General features: G+C 56.5%; 1 protein-coding gene and 1 long non-coding RNA gene across 4 annotated transcripts; one reads left to right on the top strand and one right to left on the bottom strand.

Moving 5' to 3' along the window:
* Positions 1-2,498: 2,498 nt before the first annotated feature.
* Positions 2,499-11,627, top strand: DTYMK (deoxythymidylate kinase). Of its 2 annotated transcripts, XM_042950861.1 has the most exons (5): positions 2,499-2,657; positions 3,345-3,453; positions 5,899-5,989; positions 6,740-6,937; positions 11,186-11,627. In XM_042950861.1, the coding sequence occupies exons 1-5, from the start codon at positions 2,528-2,530 to the stop codon at positions 11,294-11,296; spliced, it is 639 nt and encodes a 212-aa protein (XP_042806795.1). In that variant the 5' UTR covers positions 2,499-2,527; the 3' UTR covers positions 11,297-11,627. The 2 variants fall into 2 exon arrangements, with proteins under 2 accessions (XP_042806795.1, XP_042806796.1); XM_042950862.1 differs by lacking the exons at positions 2,499-2,657; positions 3,345-3,453 and adding an exon at positions 3,521-4,621.
* Positions 8,382-11,186, bottom strand: LOC122226908. Of its 2 annotated transcripts, none has more exons than XR_006205811.1 (3): positions 9,916-11,186; positions 9,020-9,123; positions 8,382-8,922 (listed from the first exon to the last, which is right to left on the bottom strand). It is a non-coding gene; the product is annotated as an uncharacterized LOC122226908 (long non-coding RNA). The 2 variants fall into 2 exon arrangements; XR_006205812.1 differs by having other exon boundaries at positions 8,382-9,123; positions 9,916-10,045; positions 10,623-11,186.
* Positions 11,628-14,001: the final 2,374 nt, after the last annotated feature.

The following is a 14,001-nucleotide window of genomic DNA, read 5'->3' as shown; positions in this document are numbered from 1 at the left end:
TTAGTGATTTTTTTTTTAAGATTTTATTTTTAAGTAACCTCTACACCCAATGTAGGGCTCGAACTCACAACCCTGAGATCAAGTCGCACACTCCACCAGCTGTGAGCCAGCCGGGCACCCCAAGTCTTTTTGTTTTTTAATGGACAATCGCAAACACATTAAGAGTAGAGAGGACCTAAGAAGCTCTGTGTGCCCATCAGCCAGTGTCACCAACTCTCAACTTACAACCCATTTTATTTCACCTCTGTCTCCAAGCACACTTAGACCCGGAAGTGCATAACGTCGTCCATGAAGTGGATGTCCTGTGCCCACCTACAAGGCCTCCGTGGTCTGGGGAAGAGGACTCACTGCTTCAAGACAGACCATGCTGAAAATCAGGCCTGAGACCTGACTCCCCCACCGTGGCAGAGCAGAAAGGAGACCGATGTCCAGAGCCAATGGTGCTCCTCTGCCCACCGCAGGGCTATGAGATCAGCACCGGATGCAAGAAGAGGCGGAAGTCACCCTGTGACCATGAGGGAAAAGTAGAACTAAAATGTGGACCTGACCTTCAACATCACCTAGCAAAGGAAGCCGTTCTCTCTCAGCTGCCTAACTCTGAACTTGGAGTTATATGAGATAATGAAATATCCTGGTGATTTAAGCCACAGTGAGGTTGGGATTCTGACAGGGGCAGTTAGTCATCCTGATATTTGAGGTGTGACATGTCCTTAGCGATGGAAGCACAACTGTTTGCTGTATCTTAACATCACCGTGCTTGTGCCAGGTTAGCCGTTTCTGCAGTCAAAAGGGCACCCCCACCAGCACCCAGCACCCAAGACCCTCAACGGCCAGGCTCCTCCATTTCCACCGGCAGCCAGGAAGTCCCTGCATTCACGTTTCTCCCCGGCAGCCTGGTGAGCTCATCCTGCAGACGTGGCACAAGGCTACCCTGGGCCCTGCCGACCCTGCGATGGTTCTCATCCCCACTCTAATCCTTTTCACACTTTCGAAGGCAAGAAGATGGACATTTTAGAACAGGAGACACCAAACAAATGGATGTTACTTCCCCACCCCGAACATTAAGCACCAGCCTTTGTATCAGTGAGCTCCTCCTAGGCCATGCTGCAGTAACAAGGGATCCCAGGATCAGGGACAGGGAATCCCGCTGGCTTAACTCCTGCCGTGCCATCAGCTGCAGGGGCTGCAGGCCTTCTCTCTGGGATCAGCACGAACAAAGAGTCATAACCATGCAAAAACCCTTTTCACACCGGGGGGCAAAGAGGGGATGGATGAACCACACACCAGCTTTTAAAACTTCTGCCTCAGAGTGTGCGTGTCATCTCTGATTACAGCAGCGTTGGAAGTCATACGCTGAAGATCGACATCGAGGAATGAGGCAAACGATTTGGAATGATGATATAATCTATCACCTTTTCCAGAACCGAAAACCAAATCAGGCAAAGGTCAGTTGGGGAAACATAAAGTTATTCCAGGTGTCTTGGGTAAGAGCGGCATCAGGGTCTTGTACAAACCCTAAGACCTGGGGGGAAAAGTCAGGGAGATCGCGACCGAGGACGTGGGTGGTGCGGGAAGCCTCGGCAGTCTCCTGGGCTGCAGCAGGGAAGCCTGTGCTCCAGGAGGCTCGCTGGAAAATTCTACCTGCAACTGCCTCCGATCCGCAATCTCTAATCCAGTTATGGAGGCTATTCCGGGAAACGTGGCCCCCAGCTGATTACCACCCGAGCTTGTGTGTCCTGCTCCCCATGTGACGGCACCTGGGCAGGGCCCCCGGGAAGCGAGCAGGTGGCGAGGGCGGGATCCCGACGGTGGTACAGCGCCCTCACCAGGCGAGGCCGGCGGACTCCGCAGCAGCACAGTCTCACCTGAAGCACCCCAAACGGCCCGGGTGTCCCTAACATGACATCAGCACACAGGAGAGGGCGCTTTCCGGACTCCAGGAGCTCCTCTCCACCCTGAAGCTACCCCCCCCCCACTTGCCGTCGCCCCACGGCAGGAGTCGGGCACAAGGCGGCGGAACAGCTGCCCCCGTCCCTCTCCCGAGAGCCCGCCTGTGTCTTCTGAAGCGCACCCCGGGCCTCAGGAACAGCGACAACGCCACCGCTTCCCCGCGACTGTCGCGGAACTACACGGCCGCCACGGGACAGCTCAGTCCGTCCACCCGAGGCACGGCCCGCAGCCCCGGGCCACAGCGGCCGCAGCCCGGGCCCGGAGACTGGGACTCCGCCGGAAGGGGCAGTGTCCGACCAGAGAGCCTTCGCCCCACCCCTGGGCCAGCAGCCAATCCCAGCGTGCGGCAGTGAAGACGGCCCACCTTAGTCAATCCCAGAGCGCGCGCGGGCGGCGCTCCGCTGACGCAGATATTTCAGCCGGGCCCGCCACGCGCCGCGGCTAGCGGTTCTTCCCAGCGCGCACTGCGACCGCGCCCCTTTCGGCCAATCACAGCGCGCGCCGCGGACGCCCGCCAATGGGCGCTCTGAAAGGCGGGGCGGCCCGGGACCGCGGCGGGTGGCGGGAAGGCGCCGCGATGGCGGGCCGGCGCGGAGCCCTCATCGTGCTGGAGGGCGTGGATCGCGCGGGAAAGAGCACGCAGAGCCGCAAGCTGGTGGCCACGCTGTGCGCCTCGGGCCACCGTGCCGAGCTGCTTCGCTTCCCGGGTGGGTGTGGCGCCGGCGGGGCGGACGGTGCGCGGTCCCGCTCGGTCTGGTGTTTGTGCGGCTCCGTGGGTCTGTAGTGGACGTACGACCCGGCGGCACTCTCTAAAGCGGGGTCGTGACGTGGTCGTACACTCAGGAGACTGGTGTCGCGAGGTGACGACCCGATCTGTCACCCCAAGCAGTGTCCGTACCCCAGTGTCTGCTTTTGGTTTTCTGGATAGCTGTTTGCTCCCGGGGGGGGGGGGGGGCGGGCGGTATGGGATATTTTTAGTTTGTAAAGTAAAACTTTTGATCTCCAAAGTGCTTACGAAAATTTCGTCAGCGCTTACGTTATCCAAAAACACCTTAAGGCCTACGAAATGGGTAAGGAAATGAGGGTAAAATGCTTTTTTGAATACCGTTCTAATCAGTCTGCAAATCTTATGAATAGTTCTTTCGAGATAACTACTTTGTGCCCTCATTTCCTTTTCTTAAAGCATCTTTCGTCCCGTCGTGTGTGCACGCTGCTGCCCTGTCTCAGGGAAGCTCCTTTGGCTTCAGGGGGAGGTGTGAACCTGTGTACACACGTGGTACCATAAAACAAAGTTCGACCTGAGTGTGGGACCGGAAGCTCAGCCCCAGCTATATTCTACTTCAGGTGGAGAGTCTGTCCTCACTTTTGTGTCACCCCCTCTTCTCTTTTTTTAGAAAGATCAACCGAAATTGGCAAACTTCTGAGTTCCTACTTGGAAAAGAAGAGCGAGGTGGAAGATCACTCGGTGCACCTGCTTTTCTCCGCGAACCGCTGGGAGCAAGTGTAAAAACAACCTTTGTGCCGTCCCTTCCTGGTGTGCTGCTTCCTTCTTGAGCCTGGGTGAACGGCAGCTCTTGATTCTGAAGGGTGTTGGCAGGAACGCCAGTAATGACACTTTTAAAAGTGTCAGGCTCGTCCCCCGTGACCCGAGGTCTTAGAGCTCCATAGTTCCCAAAGAGCACTGATTAGTGCTTTTCCTTCCTCCTGCCCCGCCACCTTTCTGTTATTAATAGACATTATTTAGGGTAGGTTTAGGTATACAGAAAAGCTGGTGAAAAGGTCAGAGTTCCTCCATACCCCTGTCCCTACCCCCTCCTCCATTTCTCATGTTATTGGTTAGATCAGGGAGTTAACTTGTTACAGCGGGTGAACTGATGTTGACACATTAGTAACTGAAGTTCACAGTTTACCTTCTCCCCGCCCCTTTTGTTTTGCCTCCTCTTACTCAGCCTCTTCCCTCAACATGTAACTTTTACACAGTGCCTGTGGGGTATGCTTTTAGGTGCTTTTGTTTCCATTTACATACACCTGTGTTGTTGGGCTTGTTTTGTTTTGTAACATAAATAAATGGGATCCTCCCATACAAACCACCTCCTAACTTGCTTCCTAATTCTGGCCTGCAGAGTTCTGACTTCCCTGTGGCTCTGGGGAGCTTTTCAGAAAGGCTGCTCCACAGTAGATGCAGCTAGATGCCTGCTGACGGCTTTGCACTGTCCCCCCTTATGAGCAAGCCTACGCTGCTTTCTTCTGGATCCCCTGTGTCTCATTTGGAAAGGTCTTCCCACTCCAAGTATTAGAAGAAAGTGAGATCATTTTTATAATCTTTACTACTTCTGGAATTCATGGACATAATTGGTCTGACTTTGCTTTTTGTGGCTTTGTAGAAAAATAAGTCCACTTAGAAATGAAAAATAATGCTGACTCCACTTCCTAGCGAGTGATCTTGTCCCTGGCACACAGGTCTGCATGTGGCACCACTCCTCCTTCAGGTCATTCCAGCCACTACCATTTGCTCAGTCAGATGCGAAAGTCCTCGGGTGACCGGTCAGATGCCAGGTTCACATCTGGCACCATTGCCCACCAGTTGTGTGACCTTGGTCCCACGCAGCCCCTCTCAGCCACAGCTGCCTCATCAGCATCGTGGCCATGGTGGCCCCTCTTGTAGATCCAGGTGAGGATCGAGTACAGCTGGACAGGCAGGCCTGCGAATGAGTGCCCGGTTAACCTGGGCTGTTCTGAAGCACTTCTGTGAAGAAACTGCTGATTTCCTCCAGCCCTTTGATTGTCCACCTTTTTGCTCTGCTTAATTGACTCAATTGCTGGTTCCCAGAGATACTTGTCTTCTGGCTTCTGTACAGTCCGGGGGCACAGACTGGGTGGCACTGCCCTCACAGAATGGGGGCAGCACCCTGCACTTCCTTCCCCGTCTCTGCCAAAACCCACCAGTCCTCCAGGGGCACCTTCCCACTCCATGCAGGAATTCATTCCTGGAAACTAGGGATTTCTTTTACTTCCCTAAATAGCAATTTAGCCATTTTCTACTCCCTTCTGTGCCTGTCTACCTGAGATCTCAGGGCTGGGGGCTGACTAGCCATCACCCGGTCGGGGACACCCTTGGCCACCTGTGCATCCTCGTCCCATCCTTCAGGCTCGAGGCCGCAAGCGTCATCGTATCTCCTCCTGGTCTCATCTGCTCCTTTGCCCTCCTGGGTTCTGCTTCTTTTCAGCAGGGCAGCCTGGCCCCTCTGCACCCCCACCCAGACAGCCCCAAGCCTCCCTCTGCTCATCCGTCTTTGTCACTTGTATCTGTGGTGCTTTAGTGGACTTGTCTTTTCTACGTTGGGCTTTGCCGGGAATGCTCCTGTGGCATCTTCTAAAGAGAAGATCCAGGAGTGCCTGGGTGGCTCAGTCGGTTGGGCGACCAACTTCAGCTCATGAGATCAGGTCATGATCTCATGGGCTATGGGTTCAAGCCCCGTGTCAGGCTCTGTGCTGACAGCTCAGAGCCTGGAGCCTGCTTCGGATTCTGTGTCTCCCTCTCTCTCTTCTTCTCCCCGCTCTGTGTTCTATCAAAAATAAATAAACATGGGGCGCCTGGGTGGCTCGGTCGGTTAAGCATCCGACTTCGGCTCAGGTCATGATCTCATGGTCCGTGAGTTTGAGCCCCGCGTCGGGCTCTGTGCTGACAGCTCGGAGCCTAGAGCCTGTTTCAGGTTCTGTGTCTCCCTCTCTCTCCGCCCCCCCCCGGTTCATGCTCTGTCTCTGTCTCAAAAATAAATGTTAAAAAAAATTTTTTTTAAAGCGAAGATCCAGATCTTTTCTGAACAAGAATAAAGTTACAAATCACTGCCCAGTAATCCCTTCATTGCATGGGTTTCTGAACTGGTGAGTTATTTTCTCTGGACCTGTGAAGCCGGGACCGTGGTTCAGAAGCACTCTGTTTTTTAGGCCATTAATTAAGAAGAAGTTGAGCCAAGGCATCACCCTCGTTGTTGACAGATACGCATTTTCTGGTGTCGCCTTCACCAGTGCCAAGGAGGTGAGTGTCTCCTGGCCCCCAGTGTGATCGTGGCAGGTACAGACTCCGTGTGTTCATAAAATGCCTTCTAGGACTGCTAGGGTCCCTCTCTTCGCTGGGTTAAGTCGCTCTTTATCGGGAGGAAGAGCACCCAGATTGTTGTCAGAACTCTGTGTTGCTCGGATAGCATATCAGCGCCTCCATTCCATGGTGGGTGTCCGGGTGTTTTCTATTAATTTTCCTCCCCACCCCCCCCCCCCCCCCCCCCCCCCCCGTGCCATGTACTTGTCGTTCTACGGGGAGAACGGCAGTGACCATGCTGCCCGTTTGTTCTGCTTTTCATTTAGAAATGTTCACATGAGCACCAGCAGAGAAGACGATAACCACCAGCACCATCACCTGCCTCAGAACCCTCTGGTCTCTGAGCTGACCCACCGGGCACGTCACTAGCTCCTTGGTGAACATTTCAGTTCACATCCCAAAATAACTTCTCACTAACATAATGTCACCGTAACAAAGAGGAGCCCTTTCCTGACGCCATCATTCAGTCACGTGCTCGGTCGCCAGTTCTGTCGGGAACTGTTTGATTGGTCTTGTGTTTTCACACATAGATTGAATCAGAATCCAATTCAGGGCCGTACTTGAAGTGAGATCCCTTTGCTGTCTCAGACACACATTAGCTTGTTTTTCCCCCTTTGTTAGGAATTTTGAAACCAAAAATTCGACCCCGTCGTGGCTTCTTTCTCTAACTGTTGGGTTCTCTGTTGCCAGAATTTTTCCCTGGACTGGTGCAAGCAGCCGGACGTGGGCCTCCCGAAGCCGGACCTCGTGGTGTTCCTTCAGTTACGGCTGGCAGAGGCCGCCACCCGGGGAGAGTTTGGCCGTGAACGCTATGAGAATGGGAACTTCCAGGAGCGGGCGCTGCGTCGCTTCCATCAGCTGATGGCGGATAAGACTCTGAACTGGAAGGTGAGGGTGTCTCCCGGTGTCGCCGCCAGAAAGCACCTCAGTCCTGCTGCTGAGCCGAGACGCCTGGCGGGCCTGGGGCTCCTCCAGGGCTTCCGCGCACAGCAGACCCCAGCCCTTTGTGGGTTGTGCACAACTAGGGAATTTGGTGCCTGGCGGGTGAGTGGGGGAGAGTTTACTAGATGGCAGCTCCCAGAGTGCAGTCCCGTGTGGTCAGGGCTCCTCTGCTGGCATCATGCCACCCACAGGTCACACCTCGCTTCGCCTTGTTTTTTTTTTTTATTCTGGGTTTTGTTTTAATTTTTGTTTTTTAATGTTTATTTTTGAGAGGGAGAGAGAGTGCACTCAGGGGAGAGGCAGAGAGAGAGGGAGACACAGAATCCGAAGCAGGCTCTATCTAGGCTCTGAGCTGTCAGCACAGAGCCCGACGTGGGGCTCGAACCTACAAACCGCGAGATCATGACCTGAGCCGAAGTCAAATGCTGAACTGACCTGACCGAGCCACCCGGGCGCCCCTAAGGTTATTTATTTTGAAAGACAGCACGAGCAGGGGAGGGGCAGAGAGAAAGGGGAGACAGCATCCCCAGCAGGCTCCTCACTGTCGGCGCCGGCCTCATCGTGAGACTATCCCACGAACCGTGAGATCGTGACCTGAGCCGGAGCCAAATGTCAGACCCTCAACTGACTGAGCCGCTCGGGCACCCCCGCCTTCCACTTGTAACCTCAGAGTAGCACTCTGGCTTGCTGTGTCTGTTCCACCTCTGATCTCGAAAGTCCTAGCTGGCAGGTTTGGGCGCGGCCCTCTGTTCTGCCTCCACACCTGGGAGTCCTTTGCTACCTCCCTCCCAGCCCTGTCCCACCAGTTCCAGCCCCGGAAGGGGCCTTTCTTCCTTTCCTCTTGTGAGGATGTCCTCCTCTCACCCACAGGCTCACACCCATGCAGCTCAGCCCCTGTCTACCTGGGCGTAGTGCCCCTCAGCCCTGCTCCCTCCGCCTCAGCGCACCGCTCCCGTTCGCCTGGCCCATTTCCCCCTCCCCATGGACACCAGAGCGGCCCCTTCCCCACTGCTCCCCCGGCCCACCCTTATCCCTGTGTGGTCAGAGGCTGCCCCGGGAATGAGAATGTTGGCTTTCTTTCCCATCAGCAAGCTCCACTGCTGAGAGGGGCCGCATCCCTGCTGTGCTGTGGGAGGCCTAAGGGAGTCGCTTTGGCTCCCAGTGCTTTGGCTCCCAGTTCGGCCGTCTTCTCTGGTTCATGCTGCTCCCTCGAGCTGCCTGTCTGTGGCCCCATCCCGTCCCCCACACAGAATTCTGCCTCTCTCGTCAGGGTGCTTTCTCCTGCTGTGCAAGGACAGCGTTCCTGTGAGACTGGCAGTAAGGGAAAGTGGCTTAAAGCAAAGAAGCGATCACCGTTAGTTTATATGGAACATTTCTGAATGTTCCCAGACCCAGAAAATCACCTCTCCTAGGCCCTCGTGACCCATCTTGCTAACGAGCGCCCATAACCCATGGATGTGAAGCCCAGACACTCGCAGACACAGCGCTCTGGCGGCGGGGCGCGGGGACGCAGAGGGCCGTCCCGGGGAGGGAGCCCAGCGGGCCTCCTTGCTGCAAAACCAACGCTGAGCGCCCTTTTCGCCCTTTCCAGTAAAGCGAAAATCCTTGTTGGTTTCTTTTGGTTAGCGAAACCGGTACTAACATCGGTCTTTGACACAGACTTTTGCAAAGCAGGGGACACCATTCCATTTCTGTTCAACGTGCCTGCGTCAGAGCTGGGGGTGTGAGCAGCGTGTTTCTTTCTACAAATGGAAGCTCCAGATAAAATCCCTTTAAGTTTGTTTAATATCAATGAGCTTTTAAACCCATTTTTATACTGATTGATTATATCGTATGCAGAAATTCCAAAGTTCTGTTCCATTTCTGTTTTTCTTTTGTCAGTCAGTTCTGCGTGGTTTAAGTTATTCTGAATTTAGAACACTTTGCAAAATCTGCAAGGAATAAGACAGAAATGTCTGCGATCAGGAATGTGAGTGGAGAGGAAACCGTTTCCTACCGACCAGCGCTGGTGCCCTTGTCCTTCCCGACCTCCTGAGTTTTCATCTTGTGTCGCTTCCTTTAGTCTTAAGAACATTCTGTAATGTTCCCTGTAGGGTGGGTCTCCTGGCATAGAATTCTCAGCTTTTGTTTATCTGAAAATTAACGTTTTTAGCATTATTTTTGAAAAGTTTTTAAGCAAATAACAAAAAGAAGTTACAACTTGCAAGTATAGTATATAAAACTCTCTCCCAGGACCATTCGAGAATGAATTTGTACCCAACACCTGCCCCCTGCCATGTACTGTCAGATTTGGGACTTAACGCCATTGGGTCCCCAGGCCCATTTGGGTTACCCCCCGTTCGGGTTCCCACTCACGTCCTTTTTAACAAATGACTCCATGTACAGTCACGTGCCTGGCCTTAGCCTGTGACTTTCATGACTCTGACACTTCGGAAGTTTCACAGCAGTTGTGGTAGTGAGTCTCAGATGGCCTCTCCTGTTTGCCCATGACCGGATTCAGGTCGTGCGTCTCTGGCAGGGTAGCATTAGCGGGCTGTCGGCTTCCCAGTGCACCCTGCCATGTCATGTGGGATTTCGGCTTGTCCCATTTCTGGTGATGCTTGCTTTGTCGGGTATTTATACTGAAGTGTAGCTGACACACACTGTTAAGGTTAGTGTGCACCACAGTGATGGGACCCGCATGTGCCACTGGCTGTGGTCCCCAGGCTGGGCCTTCCACGTCATGACTCCACCCCATAACCGGAAGCCTGGCCTTCCCTCTCCCCTGCACCCCCCCACCCCTTCCCCTCTGGCAACCACCAGTGCGATCTTTGCATTTATGCGTCTCTTCCTGCTTTTTGTTTGTTTAGATTCCACGTACACGTGAAATCATACGGTGTCTGTCTCTGGCTTACTTCACTTAGCCTGCCACCCCCTGGGCTCACCTGTGTCCCTGCATACGGCGGGAGCTCCTTCCGCCCTTCGGCTGAGCGATGTCCCGCTGTGCGCGTACCGGTGACGTTCACCTCCAGGGTGCTTGCTGGGCCCCACTGCGAGGGGACTCTCTGTCTGTAACTAATGCGTGTTTTGTGATGAGATTCTTCAAAACCACCAAAGAGTCTCATCGCTCATCAGGTTTTCAGTTCACCTCTACGTCTGTATCTGAACAGACCCATGTTTTCCTGCTTTACCACCAACAGTCTGTTCGCCGAGGTCTGGCCCACGGGACCCCCGTCCCCACGGCTCCTGTTACACTTCTGCTCCCCAGCACGTGAACATTTTCTGGATTTGTCCTGTATTTTTCCAGCCCAGCTCTAGAATCGGTTGCCTCCCCAGGTTTCCCTGGTTGCTTTTTGTGGTGAAAGGTATTTCTAGATCCGTGTCCAGGGACCCAGGGCGCTTGTTGGTGCTGTGCTGTGTCTGTTCCCAGGCCCTCAGAGGACTAGAGATGTAGAAGTTTCTGTGTGATATGCCATGTGTGAGTTTATATACAGGTGTGTGTGTGTGTGTGTGTGTGTGGTACACATGTGTGTGGTTTTCCCATGTGTGTTTATACATGTGTGGTACGCCTGTGTGTGTTTACATGTATGGGGGGGTACACCCGTGTGCGAGCTCATACGTGTGTGAGACATGCCGGTATGCCAGTTCACACCTGGCATGCAGGGTGCAGAATGCAGTCTAGAAGGCCTTCAGGAGGGTGTCACCGGTGTGGGCTCTCGGGCTGTGTAGGAGGTCATTCCGACTCCTGCAACCAGACCTCACGAAATCGTTCCACAGCTGAGTGGGTCTGTGCTCCCAGGAGCCCGGCTGTGTCAGGACAAAACCGTCTCCCCAGGCCTGACTTCTTGCAGAACTTGCCGGAGTTCCGAGCAGCGACCGGGCAGGGCTGCGGCCGGGCGGGCCCTGCAATCCCTGCGCGTGCTCTGAGCTGGACTGGTCGGGGTGGGGAGGCGAGGGGAGGGGGCTGATGGGGAGCAGGACTGGGTGTTTCTCCTGTGTCGGGGCCACGGCAGGAGTGCGGGACGCCTTGGTCCTCAGGACACGAGCAAAGCCCACCTTCCTGAGCCACGACCAGAGGTCAGAGGGGAGGGTGAAGGACCCCGGCGGCGTGGGGTGCCCCTCTGGAGCCCAGCCCCGCCTGGAGTCCCCGCGCGCAGCGAGAACGGCGAGAAGCATTAACCGTCCTCTCTCTCCCTGCCTCCCCTGTGGGAACAGATGGTCGACGCCTCCAAAAGCATCGAAGATGTCCACAAGGAGATCCACGCCCTCTCCGTGGACACCATCCGGGCCGTCATGCAGAGGCCGCTGGGGGAGCTGTGGAAGTAGGCGCGCAGCGCCCCTCGTCGGTGGCCCCTCGGGGCGGAGCTGCTGGGGAGGTGGACGACCCGACGCCGTGCGCATGCGTGGACCAGCGCCGGCAGCCGCAGGCCAGCCCGTCGTGAGGTGACGGGGCGCGGAGACCCCGTGCGCGCAGTGCCCCCGTGCGCGCAGTGCCCCCGGGGCAGGCTTCCTCCGCCCGCTTTTACCCCGAGATCCCGGTAAATTACTGTTTTCTCTTCCAGAGGGACTGCATCCACGCGGTTTCATTGAAACGGCAGTCCGCTGAAACGCTCCTGAATCTTTTCTAGGAACTAATAAAAATGATTTGGGGAACGTCCTGCGGGGCAGTCGTCTCCTTAGCAGCCGTGGGCGTGAGGGAGAGGCGGTCCTGGCGGGCCAGCCCCGGCCGGGCCTTCGGGATCCCTGCCCGGCGTTGCCGGCAGCCGCCGCCGCTGGGCCCTGTGCACCTGCGTGCTGGCCCGTCGTAAGCTGCTGTGAGTGGTCTGAGGGCGCGAAGAGAATCGGGGCTGAGGGCAGTGCAGCGGGGGCCCCCCTCCAGAGGGACTGCGGCCGAGGTGTGGTATCTGGGGGACCACTACATTGTAAGAGGTGACGAGAGGAGCCTGGGCAGCACCTGCCGGTGGCCTCAAGGGTCCTGCGCAGCGGCAGCGCCCAGGGCCACACTTGCCTGTGCTGGGCAGGGTCGTGCTTGTCTGGGTTCTTGTCTGTGGTCACCGGGCCGGGGGCGCAGGCCCGGACGTGCCCAAGGCGGCCCGGCCCTGCGTCCTGGTCCTCAGGGGGCATCTCAAAGGGGACGGAGGAAATGATGGGTTCTGTGTCCTTTGCTTGCTGAGGGGCCTGGGGACAGCACGGTGTCAGCCTCAGGCATCTGTCCATCAGAGGGTGCTGGTTCTGTCCACTCAGACCGCGCCGCACCCTGGAGGTCACCATTGGGTAACGAGAGCTGTCGGAACAGGGTAGACTGTGGAGTGCCGGGTGTCCCCCCGCGCCCCCAGTGGTGGCCTGGCCCCACCATCGTTAGCTGCCTTTGTGCTCTTTGACAGAATCGAGGCCTCATGCCCTGTGATGAAAACAGTCGCTGCCCCCCCAACTGGGGGCCCCTGGGTGGTCAGTCCGTTGAACATCCAACTCTTGGTTTTGGCCATCGTCGCACAGTTGGTGGGATCGCGCCCTGTGTTGGGCTCTGTGCTGACAGCATGGAGCCTGCTTGGGATTCTCTCTCTCTCTCTCTCTCTCTCTCTCTCTCCCTCCCTCTCTCTCTCTCTCTCTCCCTCTCTCCCTCTCTCTCCCTCTCTCCCTCTCTCCCTCTCTCTCCCTCTCTCCCTCTCTCTCCCTTTCTCCCTCTCTCCCTCTCTCCCTCTCTCCCTGCCCCTCCCCAACTTGCTTGCACATGCACACTTTCTCTCAAAATAAGTAATAGTAGACTTAAGAAGCTCCCAAACCAGCATCCCACGTGCCTCCCGTTGCCGTGGGGCAGGCCAGGGTGACTGACACCTAGTGAGAGGTGGGGACTGTCGGGCAGGCGGAGTGGGTGGTGGGTGGAGGCTGTGCCCGGAACACCCAGGCCATGATGGCAGCTGAGGGGACCTCTCAGCTGCAGACAGCTGCACCCCAGGCTAGATAGAACTCAAGCCGTGGGGAGCCACCTGCTCGGCGCTGGGCCGTGGTGGGGTTGGAGGTGGACAGGAATTCGGGAAGAGAAGGACTGCAGCGGAGGCAGAAATGGTCTGACAGATTCCAGCTTTCTCCAGGAAATACGGTGGGGCTTCAAACATCTGGCCAGGTGGCAGCGGCAGGGGCAGGCCTGACCAAGGAGGGGTAGGTAGGGGGCGGACAGGGTCCAGAGCACCCTTCTCTCCGGTGGTTTCCGGTCTCTCCCTAAAGACGACTGTCAGGCGCTGGGTGGGGTACCCGCACGGCAAGGGGACCGGAGAAAGCCCACGGTGCTGTCACAGGGTCTCTGGTGGGGAGGCGGCAGTCCTGGTCAGGGGAGTGGGCGGCAGCAGGAGGGCTCAGAGGGCGCGCCCTCGCTGGCACTCAGGGTGGAGGGAGGGCCCCGGTCCCCACCCCGGGGAGCACAGGTGGCTTCTGGGAGACGGGAGGAGGTGGGCCGGCACGGGCCCGGGCCTCCAGCCAGAAGCAGCCTTGCAGAAGCCTTCTCAGGGCTCCTGGGAAGAAGGCGGCTGCTGCTTCGACTGTTCCAGCTCATGCTACTCTGGGTGTCCCCTAGAGGCCGTGGCGCGGGCTCCCGGACTTCCTCACCTGGGGAGCTTTTGTCCGCCTTCGCCCCCTGGCAGCTGCCATGGATGGCAGGTGGGGGCGCTGTGTGACTCGTGCCGAGGTGACCGGACGAGGCCAGTGGGCTCAGCCCACCTGGAAGGACACTGCTTTCAGAAATCAAACCAAGGATGGGGCGCCTGGGTGGCTCAGTCGGTTAAGCGGCCGACTTCGGCTCGGGTCATGATCTGTCATTGCCGTTTTTGAGTTCAAGCCCCACATCAGGCTCTGTGCTGACAGCTCAGAGCCTGGAGCTGCTTCAGAGTCTGTGTCTCCGTCTCTCTCTGCTCCTCCCCCACTCACACTCTCTCTCTCTCAAAAATAGACGTTAAGAATCAAACTAAGACTAACACCACGCGGGAGACACTCTCCACGGCCTCTCTTGTCGAAGGAGGAGCCGCTGTGCGTCGTCC

Source organism: Panthera leo, chromosome C1 (genome assembly GCF_018350215.1).
Source record: "Panthera leo isolate Ple1 chromosome C1, P.leo_Ple1_pat1.1, whole genome shotgun sequence".
NCBI lineage: Eukaryota > Metazoa > Chordata > Mammalia > Carnivora > Felidae > Panthera > Panthera leo.
Note: the sequence above shows the minus strand (reverse complement) of the source record. Positions and strands in the feature narration are given on the sequence as shown.